This window comes from Callospermophilus lateralis, unplaced genomic scaffold, assembly GCF_048772815.1.
Source record: "Callospermophilus lateralis isolate mCalLat2 unplaced genomic scaffold, mCalLat2.hap1 Scaffold_122, whole genome shotgun sequence".
Lineage (NCBI taxonomy): Eukaryota > Metazoa > Chordata > Mammalia > Rodentia > Sciuridae > Callospermophilus > Callospermophilus lateralis.
In genome coordinates this window covers 2,278,681-2,295,468 of record NW_027512409.1, presented here as the reverse complement: position 1 = coordinate 2,295,468, position 16,788 = coordinate 2,278,681, and the positions used below count along the sequence as shown (strand labels likewise).

Below are 16,788 nucleotides of genomic sequence, written 5' to 3'. Positions count from 1 at the left end.
GAAAAAGGGGATTATATATTCTTATATAGCTTCTCATTTAATTCTTCAGCAAGTATTTTATGAGTGGCTACAATATACTAGTTACCTTGTAAGATGCTAAAGAATAAAAGAGCTCACTGTTTCAGGTATAAATGATGCCTAAAGGAATATAATAATTTTCCCCACTGGCTTAAGAAAGAATATGGAGAAAACTGAATCTTGAAGGACAGAGAGAATTTTGTTTCCAATTATCAAAGAGTTAGTCTGAGAGCACTAAGAACAATCAAAACATCTTTATAAGAATATAAAATTGTGTTTGAAGGGATCCAAGCTAAAAAGTCAGTGAAGATATACGTATGTGGCCAAGATCCATTAGAAAAAGGAAACTCAGAATTACAAGTAAGGCTGGCACTTTAAGGTACTTTTCTCCTATTAAAGATAACACAAAGATATGAGTCTGAACCAAGCCTTCATTAAATTCCTGGGCTTAGAGGAAAAAAGAGGCTACCAATAAAGGGACCCTTAATAAAAGCCCTAGTCTTTGAGTTTAGATTAGAAAGTACTGCACACTTAAGTGATGAACAGGCAAAAAATCCAAAAGGAACAATACTGAAACATTGAAAAGACAAGTCATTTTTGAATTATCTTAATTGCTGACTAAGTTTAAAGTGACAAACTTACTCAAGTAACCTCAACACTTTTCTATAAGAAGATAACTTCGTCTTAGTCCTCAAATTTCATCTATAATTATCACAACAATGTTGGCCATTCAAAACTGACCAGGCACTCCATAAGACAAAATTCTGTGAGAAAAAATGCCACAGAAAAGGAAACCAGCTAATGGGGTTATCCGCACATGTTTTAAAATCCCTGCGCTTTATATAGTCAAAAAAGTAAAGTCAAGAATATGAATTTCAGGGCTGGGAATATAGTTTAGTTGGTAGAGTGCTGCCTTGCATGCACAAGGCTCTGGGTTCAAACCCCAGCACCACAAAAGAGGAAAAAAAAAGATTATGAATTTTGTCAAAGGATTAGAAACTATAAAACCAATAAATAGTTGGGTGTGGTGACCTACCTACAGTCGAAGATACTCAGGAGGCAGAGGCAGAATTATGAGATTAAAGATAGCTTGGAAAGCAGTAAGACCCTAGTCCCTTATGAGAAAGAGCAAGGAGTCTGGGGAGGTAGCTCAATAGTAGAGCACATGGCTCAAGGTCCTGGGTTTGAGCTGTAGTACTGAAATAGGACTGGGGTTGTGGCTCAGTGGTGAAGCACAGGCCCCACATGTGTGGGGCACTGGGATCAGTCCTCAACACCACATAAAATAAATAAAATATTGTGTCGGGCTGGGGATGTGGCTCAAGCGGTAGCGTGCTCGCCTGGCATGCATGCGGCCCGGGTTCAATCCTCAGCACCCCATGCAAACAAAGATGTTGTGTCTGCCAAAAACTAAAAAATAAATATTAAAATTCTCTTTCTCTCTCTCTTAAAAAAATCCTATAAAAAATAATATATTGTGTCCATCTACAACTAAAATAATATTTTAAACCCTGAATTTTTTAAAATCCTAAACTCAATGAATGATTTTAGCAGCAGATTTGGGAAGTAAAATAAATCCTAGCACTTTTAAGACAGGTCAGAAGAAAATATCCAGAAGAAGTAAATCCAGAATGTAGGAGGCAGGGGAAATCAAATTCTAATATGCATTATTATAATCAGAAGAGAGAATGAGGCAAAATCAACATCTAGAAAAAGACTCGAAAATTCATCCCAAGCAACATAACTGCAAGAGGAAAAGTGGGTGGGGTGGGGAAAACTACACCTAGGCACTTCCCAATACAACTATTAAAAAAAAAGAGAAAGGACTACAGAAACTAGAAGAGGGATAAGACCAAACAACAATGATAATGGACTCCTTAAAGAAAAAATTTAAAACAGATGGTAATTAATTGGATATTTATTTTTAAATTGCTAAAACTAAGTAACAGTCAAAATTCAGTAGCCAAAAGAAAGATCCTTTAAAAATGGAAACTGGTTTTAACTCTAATCATGAAGTTCATGTCAACCTAATACAGATTATAAAGGTAGCAATATTTAGTGAATAAAATACTATTCTCTGTTTATCCTTGTACTACCTTTGATACACTAATCAAATCAATCAATAAAGGACAATGTTCAAATAGAGTGAAAATAATTTCAAATAAGAAACCAACAGTGTAGAATGCAGAACTACAGAAACTTTAAATATGTGTATAAATTGAATGAATGTCTTGTGGAGTTCACAGTATATGAAGTACTAACATACAATGCCACAACAGTTATCTGATTCAGGAGCTACTTAAAGCCCATAAAAAAAATAATAAACCTATTAATCTATGTCAGGTTTTTATTAAATCCAGAATATATAGCATGGCCTTTAAATTATGAGAAGATGAATAAAATTATAATTATATAATTATAATTCCATTATAATTTATGATTACATCAAGCTTATACAGGGGATGAGGAAAATAATTAAAAATATTTAAACTATTAAAAAGATACAAGGAAGAAAAAAAGAACAGGTCAACAAATAGAAAGCAAATTCTTCATAAACCACACGCACATATTGACATGGACAGACTTATATTTTAGAAAGTCCACTCAAGCGGCTATAGAGAAAACTACTAAGAATTTGAAATAAGTTATATACAAATATAAAAAATGGAGAATGAAGACAGATGATCTAGGTTAGAAACAGAAAAGATGACACAGGCATGAACTAACATAGTACCTGGGGATGAGTAAAAAGAGTAAAAACCACCGATGATGACTGAATGAATTTTGGAGGAGTTGGGAAAAATAGTGCTACAATTTAACTGCATTACAAAAAAATTAATTGCCATTTAGGTCATTCAGATTACTAGTAGGGACAGAGAAAACAAGTGTTTTTTTAAAAAAAAAGTGATAAAATGAGAAATGTTTCTTTGAAACAGGCCAGGAATTTAGAACTGGCCTGAACAAAAATTTGAGATTCTAAAAAGGTCGCTTGGAGATCACAGAATTTTAGAAAAGTTAATGGAAAGGTTTCAATATTTAATGCATTAATTAGGCAACAGAAGTCAAATACCTAAAAATAGTTAGGTCTGTAAGAAGGTCTGTCTTTGCTTTACAAGATATATATATATATATATACCGAAGAGTAAAATCAGGTGCAAACAAATAAAATCTGACACAACCTATTTTTAGAGAATCCAAGTATTTTTGTGGATAAAAAACTTCAAATAAACTTTCAAAAAATAACTAGCTCCACACTAAGAAGATTAATATATAAATATATTCTACAAACAAGTACTTCTGTAATCATAACTCCTAAGGTCCTTGCCACAGTTCAATTTTGTGTGAACATCTGAGATATTCAAGTCCAAAACTTGTACCATCAATAAGTAAATATTATCCCTTTTTGAAGTTTTTATTCTACTAAAACATGTCATTCCAAATCACTCAGTATTTTTAAAGGTCCAGAGTTAGAGATACAAGTTCAAAACATTAGAATTACATAACTGATCACAATGAAAGGTAATTAAATTAAAATAAATAGAAAGGGTCTAGAACTTTGAGAGGTATTTCCACATCAGTGACTGTTAATACCATTTTACCACTTCCTGCCTTCATATGAATTTGACAATTGATTACGATGTCCTCACAGCCTTAGTTTATGGTTCCAACTACCTCAGGACTCTTAAGACTGACAATGGAAAGAAAAATGCAACTTATAGGAAACAAAACACAAAGGAAAAAAGACAAAACTCTACTTATTACAACTAGAAGAAATTGTAAATAATCTTAAGAAAACATAAAATTATCTATTAGTTCACACAGTGATAACAATAACAAACAATGAAAATCTTACTTTTGTAGTGCCATCTCATTTTTCTGGTAGAGTTCATTTAAAATCTCCACTTTCTGCCTTAGAGTTTTGCATTCCTCTTCCAGTCCAACTTTAGAAGACTGTAGTGAATTGCAGTCACCTTCTAATTTCTTTATTTGGTCTGTAAAGGATAAAACAGCTTATCTCTATATGTGTACAAGGACTTAAGAACTTGTTTGAGGAAGTAGTGCCAAGAAAAGTAAGAAGCATGAAATCAAGAAGCCATTCTTTATCTTTCCAATAAAATTTTATGTCTTTCCAACATGGCAATTTCTTCTCAAAAAGAACCCACCTTCTAGATTACATTTTGTGGACATCGAGGCTCTTAGCATAAGTTGTAAAAGTTTTAGATCCTCTTCAACTACTGATATTGTAGTTTGTGTCTAAAAATTGCAGAAAAGAGAGGTATTCTTAAAAGTGAGGCACAGGAAGAATTGACAGGCACTATGGGACTCTTACAAAGAACTATACCCGAGAGACATCCATCATCTGCTTAATTTGATCTTTGATCTTCTCATTCCGATCACCTAAAAAACAAAAGACTTTAGCTTTTTCTTTCCTTACTTTTAACTCTATATTCTCCTAACTTCCCCAAACTAAATAATGATTGTGTTCAAACACCAGAAGAAAAAAAATCAATTAAATAACTAAACTGATTAGACTAATGACTTTTAAGAGAATTGCAAGCTTAGATTAAAAAAAAAAAGGAGAGAGAGAGGTGAATTTCAGGCTGGGGTTGTGGCTCAGTGGTAGAGTGCTCACCTAGCATGTGTGAGGCACTGAGTTTGATCCTCAGCATAAAAATAAATAAAAGTACTGTGTCTGTCTTAAAAACAAAACAAAAAAAGGTGAATTTCTAGTTTGCACAACTAAAATGTTATCTATGCTATTCTTGTAAGATAAAAGCTATTCTTCTCTCTCAGATCTATCTTCACCTGGGCAAGTAAGTGTCTTATTTAGAAAGATTCAATCCTCTATTTTCTCCCTGAATCTACTACCAGGTGTGGTTTGAAATACTTGCTATGTAAGCAATATCCAACCTGGGAGAAAACATCTGGAAATATTTTCCTTATCAGTAAACACTGTTACACTCCCTCTCTCTAGCTTTCTGATAGTCTCTAGCCTCTGTTCTCACAGCCTTAGTTTATGGTTCCAACTACCTCTGGACTCTTAAGACTGACTGTGGACCTTAAAACCACAGAGCCATAGAGATGATGAGTATCAAAATCAACTATCATCTGCATAAGAAATAAATTTCTCTTACTGTACAATGTTCAATACTCTAAGTATTGTACAGGATGTGACTATTGTAGCTGCAGTGTACTTACTAGTTTTCAATGGGATAGAAAAGGTCAGTGTTCTTCACATGCCTATTGCTACATTATACCCCAGCAACCCACCTCTGCCAATGCAACAGACATATCTATAGATCCAATGATATGTGTCTACAACCCTGAAGCTTAAGAAGAAAATCAGCCAGCTGAAAAGTGGCATCTGTATAAATATTTAATTAAAGACAGGAAAGTGAAAAAAGGATTCAACCTCCCTGAGACTGATCTTACCTGCTACCTCTCCGTTGGTTAATTCATCTGACTCATCTTCTCTATTTTGATCCTCAGATTCAGATTCACATTGTAACCGATTCAACTGTGTTATATAATTGGTCAAAGCCTAGAAAAGAAGCAAAAGGTTGGAAGACTCTCGATTTTAATTCAGAAGATTTCAGGAGAAATCATGAGATTGTATTTGGAGTATAAACTTACATTAATAGTATCATCTTTGTGATTAAGAAATACAAGTAAATCTTTCTGGGACTTCTCAAATGATTTGATGTGTTCACTGAGCTCAGCGTGTGATGTACACCAGTCTTTGACTTCCTGCTGCAACTGAAAAGTCAAAACACATGAATTCCTGTGGGTTAGGGAGGGGTTTCTGCACTGGATACATCAGGACTACAAGACTTAGACAAAGAAATAGAGAACCATACTCCTCGGTGGCCTGCCTCAATTGAGGTGGTTGAGACCTTGGTTAAGGAAGAGGGCAGAGTGGCCCCAACTCTCACAGCTGCAGTAAGAACATCAGAGTTCTCAGGAAGTTGACCCTGTTTATTGCATTCCCCAGAAAATTGCTGCCAATTCAAATAATTTACCTCCAGCAGGAATGGCTGGGCACATATGACTGTCTCCTAAATTTAGACTCCTTATCATGTAATCTTCCCTTGGCCAGTGAATCAGTAACTACTCAAAAGAGGATCATAAAATACTTAATTTTCTGGTTTAAAAAGTTTCTTTGAGGCTATGCAAGTTAATAACTGATTGACATTTGATAAGAAAAGCAATAATCCAAAAATCCAAAACAGATGGAGAACATATATATGCACTCAATTTAGGGAGCATGTTTAAACTTTGCATATCTAGAAAAGGTCCTACATGAATATTCCTTACCTCAGAAACAGATCCAAGAAAGATACAAGATAATGATATTCACTTCTCTTGTTTACATTATGTATGACATCAAATTTTCTTTACCTGCTCTTTCGTCGTCTTAAGTATGGTATTTTCTTTCTGAAGCTGACAGCATTCCAACTTCACCTTCTCTTCACGAAGCTTAGCTTCATTAAAGACAATTTGAAGCTAATGCAAAACACTAGAGTTAGTGAATTAATTCCAAAGAAAAAACAAAGTTATACTTTCCCAAACCAGACATCATATAGTTCTCATTTTTTGCACATTTTAGCACACTTCAAATTTTTGGTCCGCAACAAAACTAAGATGTAGTATTAATATCCCATTATGCCAACTATCCCATTAGCAAGAGTTGGCAGCTTTACCTCTGAAAATTCAGAAGTATTCACTGAAATGACATCTTCAAGCTTCTCTATAGATTTCTTATTTTCAATTATCTGCCAGGTGAAAACAGAACACAAAATATGCATTAGGATTTCAGTAGAAATAGTGATATGTGTGTGTGTGTGTGTGTGTGCGTGTGTGCGTGTGTGTGTAGGTGTGTGTGTGTGTACACACATATATATACTAAAAAAGATAAACACAACAAAATATTTGTCAAGCCATCCCATTACATTTCAGTAATGCAGGGGATCCAGCTTTGAACTAAGCAAAAAATCAAGAACTGAAAGAGATGAGGGAAAATGAAGTCATAAATATTTCATGGCATCCACAACCTTACTGTTTATGAGATAACCAGAAAAAAAAGGTCAAAGTATAGAAAATCATAATGCAATAATAAAATGTTTTAAAGCATAGAAAATTAATTAATTACTGTTTCAAATAAACCAGTTCAAATTAGTAATTTTTTTTCTAGTGATAGAGAAAAAAATTTCCCAAGATCATTTTAAAAATTTTCTTATCTGAAGTAAAAAATGATAAAATTTAAGGGAGAATAGACTAATCTCACATACAGAAGAATTCCCAAAAATTTATAAAGATATTCGCTCCTTAAGGAAGTGGACATAACTCCCCAATCTTTGTTTGCAATGCCTGGGATTGAATCCTGGGCCTCATGCATGCTAGGCAAGTACTCTACCATGAGCTGCATCCTGAGCTCGTAACTCTTCATACTTTAACTGTGGGCTGTGCATGGTAACTTCCAAAGAATATAATATGAAAAGGATTGGAAAGAATTTTTACAGTGAAGAAATCTGATAAATACTACCTCAGCTAGGTGATCAAGCTTACTTGGGGGTAGGATATTTCAGAACACACTCTCTACTATCTTTTGCAACTTTTATGTAATTACAGAAACTTATAGAAATTGAAAATGAAATATGTAAGTAAAATTTTTTTTAAGTACAGAAAATTGATTAATTCATTACTCTTTCAAGTAAAAAGTAAACAATACTGTTCAATTGGACAATAGTTTTTTAGTTGATCTGCATGTTTCCAAGGGCAGAGCAAAGCAATATGAAAATTATCCAAGGTTGAGAATAAAAATATTTCCTAGGCCCATAAAAATAATTTGTTGTATCAGTACTTAAAAGTTCCACAAAATGGGCACAGATGTGGGTTCAACTTCCTTGACTCCTAATCTTACTTTAGTTAACAGCTGGACTAAGTTCAACTTAGCCAATTTTACAAAATATTTCAAAAGCCAAATTAAAGCAACACTTAGCAGCAAAACTCTTACCAAGTCGTGATTCTTAGCATTCTGTTCTCTTTCAGATTCTAACATAACATGAAGACTTTTAGCTCTCTCATCCAGAAATTCTTTAGCTTTTTCAAGAAGCTTTATTTTATCCTGGGAAAAAAGGTGTCAAGATTACTCACTCATTACATTTACTTTTGAGTTTAGAATGTAATTCCCCCCAAAGAAGGGATTTTTACCTTATATTCAGTTGCTTCATCAGAAAGAATCATATTTTGTTTCATGGTTTCTTGGATCTGTTTCTCTGATTCATTTATCTATGTAAATAAAGCATTCAGAATTAAGATACACAAATTATAGTGCTACTATACAAGTTACTTCCAGACAAGTGACCCTTTCCAGAAGAAAGCAGTACTTAATACATATGACTGCTTAGAATTTGGATGATTTGTAGGAAATAATGAAGTAAAAACTTTAAAATATGATTTTTAAATTAAAACAGGTAGAAATGATTCAAGCTAGAACCAAGGGAGAAAGAAACAAAAAAATAATTATACCTTCTCTTCATACTTTGAAAATTTCTGTAACAGTTCTTCATCTTCTTTCATGAAATTGATTATCTTTTGGGCAATTTGCTGTTCAGTGACTAAAAGGGGGAAATACACAAGATTATTACAATCACTAAATGAAATCCAATTACTCAATCTACTAAAAGCAAAGACATGTTATATGGTACTATGAGGAAATACTTCTTAGCATAACTATTATGCTTTTAAAAAGCAATCTATGCTTATTAGCAATTAGAGTATAAAATTATTAAAATTTAAGAAAAATATAAGAACAATGATATTTTGCTGGGCGCGGTGGTGCACACCTGTAATCCCAGTGGCTCAGGAGGCTGAGCTAGAAGGATCCCAAGTTCAAAGCCAGCCTCAGCAAGAGCGAGACACTAAGCAACTAAGTGAGACTTGGTCTCTAAATATAGGGGGTTTGGGATGTGGCTCAGTAGAGTGCCCCAGAGTTCAATCCCAGGTACCCTTCCCATCCAAAATGATATTTCAATTTAAGCTTATTTCACAGATGGGAAATACAGTAAAGTGTTGTAGCTTGATATTCCTCCCTTCTCAAAACACTTTCTTTTCAGAAAATGGAATCATTTAATTCTTTGCAAAGAAAAACAGAAATGAAAGCATACTGATTCACATTACCATTCTTTAAATTATCTATTCAATTACTTAATGCATGATTAAATCATTAGCATAGAAATACTCTTCAAATGTAATACATCTGCATTACATCAATATTCAAAGTTAATCTGCCCCAAATTAAAACTTATCATCTCCCTATCCACAATTTGTTCCTCCTCTTTATCTCCTATCTCAGAGTTGGAACCATCATCATCTACTCAGTTATCCATGCTAGCAACCTAGGAATAGTAAAATTTTCAGGAGGTAAAAAAAGTAATAGACATTAAAAGTCACTGTATCTACTTTTAACATACATAAAACACACATCAAACACCAATACAATACAAGTTTAAGAAACCTAAAAATTTACCTTGATATACTCTATCTTTTACCTAGAAGAGAGAAAAAAGATTAAATTTGATGTCAAACATCTGCTCAATAGAAACAGCATTCCTAAAACAACAGTCAGAATCATAACCAAGTGAGAATTTAATAACATTCTGGTTCAGAATAATAAATTTATAGGATTAAAAATAAGTAAAGGTTAACAAGCATTTTAAATTTAATTGGTAGTTATATTTCATAAATAGGCTCTGACATAAAAACACTAAGATATGTACCTTATTTCACAGTAAAGATGTGTGTGTATGTGTGTGTGTGTGTGTGTGTGTGTGTGTGTGTGTGTGTACTCAAAATCATTTACTTGAGAATTCTAAATAACCAGGATAAAGTCTAGAAACAATGACTATTCAAAAGGAATTTGAGGAAACAATATTAAAGGCATAATCTTTGTACTAAGATATGCCACTTTCACTCACCAGAAAACATCTTAGAACTCCAATTTAAATTTGGCTATTGGCTGAATTTAGAAACTAATAGGGTACATCATCTTGTTTCTACAAACCACTAAATATATAGCAAGAAATCTGAAAGGGAAGACTGCTAGGAAGAAAATGCACAAGCAACAAGAGAAATGACAATTAACATATTCTGGAAAGGACAAAAACAATCATTTCCTAAAGACAGCAATAAACTGCCTGATAATAAAACCTAAGCAGAAATTTTTTTAAAAACATCACTAAATTTCTTTGTAACTTAGCATATACTTGTCCTTTCAAATGTTATAAATGGTGATGGAATACTCAGATGTGTCCATGGATCATCCATGGGATCTTCGTAATAGGAAATTGCATTCAGAAAACTCCAACACAGAAAGAAATGGCATTTCTTTAATGTCATAGCCTTGCTAACCTTTTACTCAAAATGACAACAGAAGAAAATGGGAAGTAGCATAAAAGTGGTCATCTAAGGAAGAGACTAAAGCTCCAAAGTCAAATGCTGAAACTGAGGAGCAACAGCTAGGAACCAGATCCCACATAACCTAGTGAAAAGAGAAACAGGTATTGTTTCTTTCTTGAAATGAAAGAAACAAGAGAGAAATATAAAGTGTTTTCATGTTTTTCCCTTCTCTTTATCCTTCTATTTCCTTTTTCCTTTTAGCTGAGAAAAAGTTCAATGAGATTGAACTGTGAAAATTCCTCACAGGAATCCAGGCAAACGATTCTTCTATTTAAGAAGGGAATGCTTTTTAAGAGATCTTACACTCAATTGTACAAGGAGAGGAAACTTATCTTAACAATGATATGTCTGATATAATTAAGAAATCAGAAAAAGAACACTCAGATTTGAAAAGATTTGTATCCAATGCTTTTGGCCTCTTTAACTGTTAGGCTTTTCATATGCAAAGTCCATTTACCTAAAATAATTTTCTTCCAATTATGTTAAATAACTATGAAACAGAATGACCTACAGTACAAACATATGTATGTATAAGCTTATATATATACCTTATACATATATGTACACACATACACAGAGATAGACTAATTCTGCTCAGAAAAAAAAGACTTAATGAACAAAACATTTAATGGATTTTTGGACAACACATAATCTATACTTCCAAATAAAAAGGTATTTTCTGAACATATGATCAAATCATAAAATCTGGGAAAAATATATATAAAAGACTGGAAAAATTATCTTATCTCCTTTTTCTCATATTACTGTATTTCTTTGTAGCATTTCCCCCTGTTTATATGTGTTTATATTAACATACAGTTCATCAACATTTAAATCTTAGTTTCTGCTTTTTTTTCCACTTCACATTTAATTGTGAGCATTTTCTGTACCTCAAAGCTTTGAAATAGATAAATCTGCCTACTATTCCATTAAGCGAACATACAATATCCCCTAAATTAATTATGTTGTGCTAAGTCTTCAATCTAATACACTGTTCCACTGAAAAACATTACCAAAATCTTCAAAGCATAGTTATTTCTTTAATATAGATTACTAGACATATATGCTACATAAAGGATATTTATCTAACCTATCCCATCTTTTATCCCACTTTTAAGACTTATGATACGAATGAAACTACTGGTCAGGATGGCTGTAAGAATTACCAGTTCTACCAACTGCACCCACACTAAATTATTTTATAAGGTTAGTTTGACTTAAGCCACTAATTTGTGTTTTAGCAACTGAAAAGGAAAAAAAGTCGGGGGGCAGTGACTATATAAGATAATCCTTGTGCTTATGTGCTAAGGTATAAGTAAGTTAATTTACTCACAACAAGAACAGTTCTCCAAAAGAAAATGACAAAGGATACCAATCCAAAGAAAACAGTGAAAACTACAGGCTCCCATGGTAGTCCATAAAAATCAGGCCCAGGTTGATACTCATCAGGCAATGTAGTAAACAGCTGAAACAGACAAATTAGAAGAAATGGGAAACCTTAAATTTATAACAAAACAGTCACAAAGAATCATGGCAATTCTAAACCAACCTCCTCGTCAGAAATCCACCTCCTCAATATTTTCCAATAGTTTCTTCAAGAGAAAGGATACTGACAGTCTCATATTTTTTGTTCACTTGCAGTGTTTTCAAGTATAATGAATCTAAATACTTTTTTAAAAAATTTATTTATGTATCTTTAGTTTCAGGTGGACACATTATTTTGTTTTTATATGGTGCTAAGGATCGAACCCCTAACCCTAACCATCTAACCCTAACCCTAACCCTAACCCTAACCCTGTGCCTCATGCATGCTAGGCAAGCGCTCTACCACTGAACCACAACCCCAGCCTGAATCTAAATACTTTAAATTGAGCATACTTTAAATTTTCCAGTTTGTAACAGGCCCTGTATCATCACATTGTCTAACACCTGGCTAGAATCCCTCTGGATCATTCTTTTCTTTTAGATAACCTGGTTTTTATAATTTAAGAAATTTATTTAAGACAAAAACTTAAATATATGAAAGAACTAATTAATTTTATGGCAACAAATAAAAACAATGAAACAATAAAAAGATTTCAAGCCCCTTTGGGTATCATTTGATAAGCTAGAAGAATACCTTACTATTCTGAAAAGTGTTTAAATAAAGAAAAGGAATCAAATATTTATCTCCTGCCTTAACTATACAAACCAAATAACTGTGTAAAGAATAATCAATCATAGCCAGGTGCCGTGGCACACACTTGTAATCCCAGTAGCTAGGGAGGCTGAGGAGGGAGGATAGCAAGTTCAAAGTCAGCCTCAGCAAAAGGGAATTGCTAAGCAACTCAGTGAAATACTGTATATAAATAAAATACAAAATAGGGCTGGAGATATGGCTCACTAGCCAAATGCCCCTGAGTTTAATTCCCAATATCCCCCCCCCAAAAAAAGAATAATTAAATTTTTATTTGTGTAGGCATCCCATCCTTTAAATGAAGAAAGAAAAATCCAGCAACTCAGACAATTGCTATTTTGCAACCTATAATATATTAGCAAATCTCACCAACGTCACTGTTGACTAGTAGTCAACATCAAAGGAGAGGATATGCATATGTCAATGCAATATTTCCTATTAAGTTTTCATTAGAAAAAGAATTGAACCTAAACCTGACTATGAATTTCCAAGAAATATAAAGCAACAGAGAGAAGCTGAGGTTGTTAGCTCTGCACTTGCCTAGAATGCATGGAGCCCGAGGTTCAATCCCAGCACCACCAAAAAAAAAAAAAAAAAAAAAAAAAAAAAAAAGGCAATAGAGAAAACAGGTTAAATTGTTGTACCAGGGGGATGTCATTTATTCACCAAAACTACAATATATCCTAGAAGTCCCACAAACATATTTTTTTCAATTATTGCAAAAAGTTACAACAAAAGGAGAAATCAATTAACTTATATGAGACTTGTTCTCCCACTGAAAGCAACCAGAAAGTTGGAATATATATATATATATATATATATATATATATATATATATATATATATATATATATATATATTTATTTATATATATATAATATATATATATTATAATATATATATAATATAATATATATATATATATATATTTTTGGTACCAGGGATTGAACTCAGGAGCACTTGATCACTGAGCCACATCCCCAGTCTCAGCCCCATTTTGTATTTTATTTAGAGACAGGGTCTCACTGAGTTACTTAGAACCTCACTTTTGCTAAGGCTGGCTTTGAACTCATGATTCTCTCTCAGCTTCCTGAGCCACTAGGATATTAAGGCATGTGCCACCATGCACAGTCAAAATATATTTTTAAAGAGCTATTTTTCAGATAGAAAGCCACAAGGGACATGCAACTGTCACCCCTAAGAGAAGGAGAACAAATAGGTGAGCATTCTACCTTGAGGCACCCTCTAGACCTCAGTTTGGGAAGGGGAACCCAAATGGGGCCTAACAGTCTCACTGAGGAGAAAGAGACCAGAGTTCCAGGAGATTAAGCAGCCAAAAATATGTAGAGAAAACTACCAGAAAGATGGGAGCCACAAAGAAAGAGAGTTCCAGAAATCTGCATGGAGGTGGTCTTGAGTTTGGGGCTACATTCTAAGCAGTACCTGCGAGGGCCAAGAACAACTATAAGCTAACCAATCCCACAGTTGGCACTGAGCTGGGAGAAGTCTGGATTCCAGCTAGCCAGAGAGAGTTGACATACAAAAACAGTATGGTCAACAAGCTCATGAAGAAGTATTTGATCCTGGCATAATGGCACATGTCTCTAATCCCAGCAGCTCAGAAGGTTGAGGTAGGAGGATCCCAAGTTTGAGGCTGGCAACTTATCAAGAGAATAAGCAAGTTAGTGAGACCCTATCTCAAAAAAAAAAGTTCACTCAATATCATTAATTATCAGGAAATAAACTCACAAAGACATACCCACTAGAATGGCCCAAGTGCTAGTGAAGATGAAGTCAAGTGGAAGTCTCCTAAATTGCTGGTGGAAGTATAAAATGATTGTGGTCATTTATTAGCATGGCTTGACAGTATCACATAAGATAAAAACATACATTAGACGTAGGAGGCAATTGCACTCCTAGATATGAGTCCACTTACAGGGGCATACATATGAAATAGTACTGTAGGAAAAATGAATCTATAGTTTAAAAAAAAGTTATCAGTGGTTGCCTGGAACAGGTGGTGAAGGAACTCACTGGGAAGGATCCCAAGGAAACCCCTTTTCTAGTGAAAAAACTGTTCTATATCTTGATTATGGTAGTTTTTACATAGGTATCTACATTTGTTAAAACTCAGAGTGTGATTGCTTTGGCAGCACATATACTAAAATTGGGACAATACAGAAAAAATTAGCATGGTTCCTGAGCAAGGATGACACCCACATTTGTGAAGCATTCCATAGTTTTGTGGAAACAACTCTTCAACAGATGAATGGATAAAGAAACTGTGGTACATATACAAAATGAAATGTTACTTATAGCATTAAAAGAGAAAAAAATTATGGCATCTGCGGGTGAATGGGAATATCAGGCTAAGGGAAGTAAGCCAATCCCAAAAACCAAAAACTGTATGTTCTCTCTGAAAGTGGATGCTGACCCATAATGGGGGTGAGGTGGGTAGCAAGGGGCATGGAAAGAATGGAGGAACTTTGATTGGGCAAAGGGGAGGTAGGACAGGCGAGAGGGCATAGGGATAGGAAAGATGGTGGAATGAGATGAACTTCATTACCCGAGGTACATGTAGGACTACTACACGTGTTGTGTACAACTAGGAAAAGTTTTGTTCCATTTATGTACAATGAATCGAAATGCATTCTGCTATCATGTATAACCAATTAGAACAAATTAAAAAAAACTCACTGATATTGGCTATCAAGGAATTACTGTTAAGTTGGGTGATGGCCCGTGGGTTCATTATACTATTCTCTATGCTTTTCTTTAAAGCTTTTCTAATTACATTTATTTTTTAATTAGTACATAGAAATAAACATTATAATTATTGAAGTAGGTAACATGACATTTTGATGCATGTATACACTATGTAAAGTTTAAATCAGTTTAAATGTATCTACCTCCTCAAACATCATTTATGGTAAAACTTTCACAATCTTTTCTTCTAGTATTCTGAAATGTACAGTATGTTATGGTTACCTATAGTTCCCTACTATTCTCTCTGCTCTTATTTGAAGGTTTCCATGATAAAAATACTAAAAATAATTTTTAAATTAAGATATAACTTCAAATATTTAAAGGATTTCTATGTAGAAAAGAATTCAATTTTATAGAGGAAATCATGTGGAGGAAAATTTGGAGTCAATACAAGGATGAACTAGACAACAGAAGAACATATAGCCTTGTAAGAGAGTGACTCATGCTAGGAAATACTGGTGTAGAGGCCTCATAACTACTCGTCAGGGCCACAGTAAAGAAAATTACACCAATGAGTGAGAAACTAGACTAACAGCCTTCCAAGGTTTCTTCTAACACTAAGATTCTACTAAGATTCCATTGATCAATGAATCTGATTGGTGCACATCTCCCAAACACATCAGAGCCTATTACTCTCCAGTCCTATCAGATATCATACTACTTGTTTAAGATTTTACATTGACTTGTTCATAATTTTTGCATATATTTGTTAAGTCCTTTTCTTAAGACTTTCAAAAATCACAATCATGCCTTACACCTGTTAGACTCTTTTAGTCCTCGCACAATGTCCTGTACATACTGGGACATCAAAATGCCTTTTTGAAGGCTCCTTTCAAATCAGTCTCATAACATTGTGCCTCTTCTTTGCCACTCACGTCAATATCTTACCTATCACTGCAAAATCACTGAGCATACCTGCACCACATTCGTGTACCCCGACCTAGACCTAGAGGAGGGCTCTGTGCATACCTAAAAATATGAATAAAGAAATCCTTCCCATATCGTGAGGCTGTAAACTTTCCAAGTGATGTTGATTCATTCTGATAATCAAATTATGACTGTGGAAGACTGGGCTTTAATCACTGGAAATATCATTATTCTAACTGCCTGGCTTGTACATACTCCTTACCCAGGTGGCTGCCACCACCATGAACAAACATGGAGCCAACTGAAAAATGATTCATTTCTCCCCATCACATCTTTTCCACCCTGGTGGTCTTTCCTCCCCAGGTATTCATTGTCTTTATACCACCTCTGACTGCCTACATGAGAATTAGGGGGTGTGTGGGGGTAAAACCCTACAAAAAGCCAGACACCTCACCAGACACTTTACCTTGTCAAATCATTTAATTCTTATGATTGGAGTAAGC

At 34.1% G+C, this 16,788-nt stretch overlaps 1 protein-coding gene and 1 non-coding gene across 2 annotated transcripts in view; one reads left to right on the top strand and one right to left on the bottom strand.

Annotated features, from left to right (window-relative positions):
• Positions 1 to 16,788, bottom strand: part of LOC143640119 (transport and Golgi organization protein 1 homolog) — a 39,472-nt gene that overhangs the window by 6,716 nt on the left and 15,968 nt on the right. Inside the window, exons 7-18 of the mRNA XM_077108049.1 lie at positions 11,810 to 11,941; positions 9,548 to 9,569; positions 8,548 to 8,636; positions 8,230 to 8,307; positions 8,033 to 8,143; positions 6,720 to 6,791; positions 6,418 to 6,522; positions 5,653 to 5,775; positions 5,452 to 5,560; positions 4,361 to 4,416; positions 4,182 to 4,272; positions 3,872 to 4,010 (exon numbers count right to left, since the gene is read on the bottom strand). Of these exons, the coding sequence (XP_076964164.1) occupies positions 3,872 to 4,010; positions 4,182 to 4,272; positions 4,361 to 4,416; positions 5,452 to 5,560; positions 5,653 to 5,775; positions 6,418 to 6,522; positions 6,720 to 6,791; positions 8,033 to 8,143; positions 8,230 to 8,307; positions 8,548 to 8,636; positions 9,548 to 9,569; positions 11,810 to 11,941 (1,127 nt within the window). The remainder of the gene's footprint in view (positions 1 to 3,871; positions 4,011 to 4,181; positions 4,273 to 4,360; positions 4,417 to 5,451; positions 5,561 to 5,652; positions 5,776 to 6,417; positions 6,523 to 6,719; positions 6,792 to 8,032; positions 8,144 to 8,229; positions 8,308 to 8,547; positions 8,637 to 9,547; positions 9,570 to 11,809; positions 11,942 to 16,788) is intronic.
• LOC143640130 (U6 spliceosomal RNA) lies at positions 14,790 to 14,896 on the top strand. The gene has a single exon (XR_013154883.1). It is a non-coding gene; the product is annotated as a U6 spliceosomal RNA (small nuclear RNA).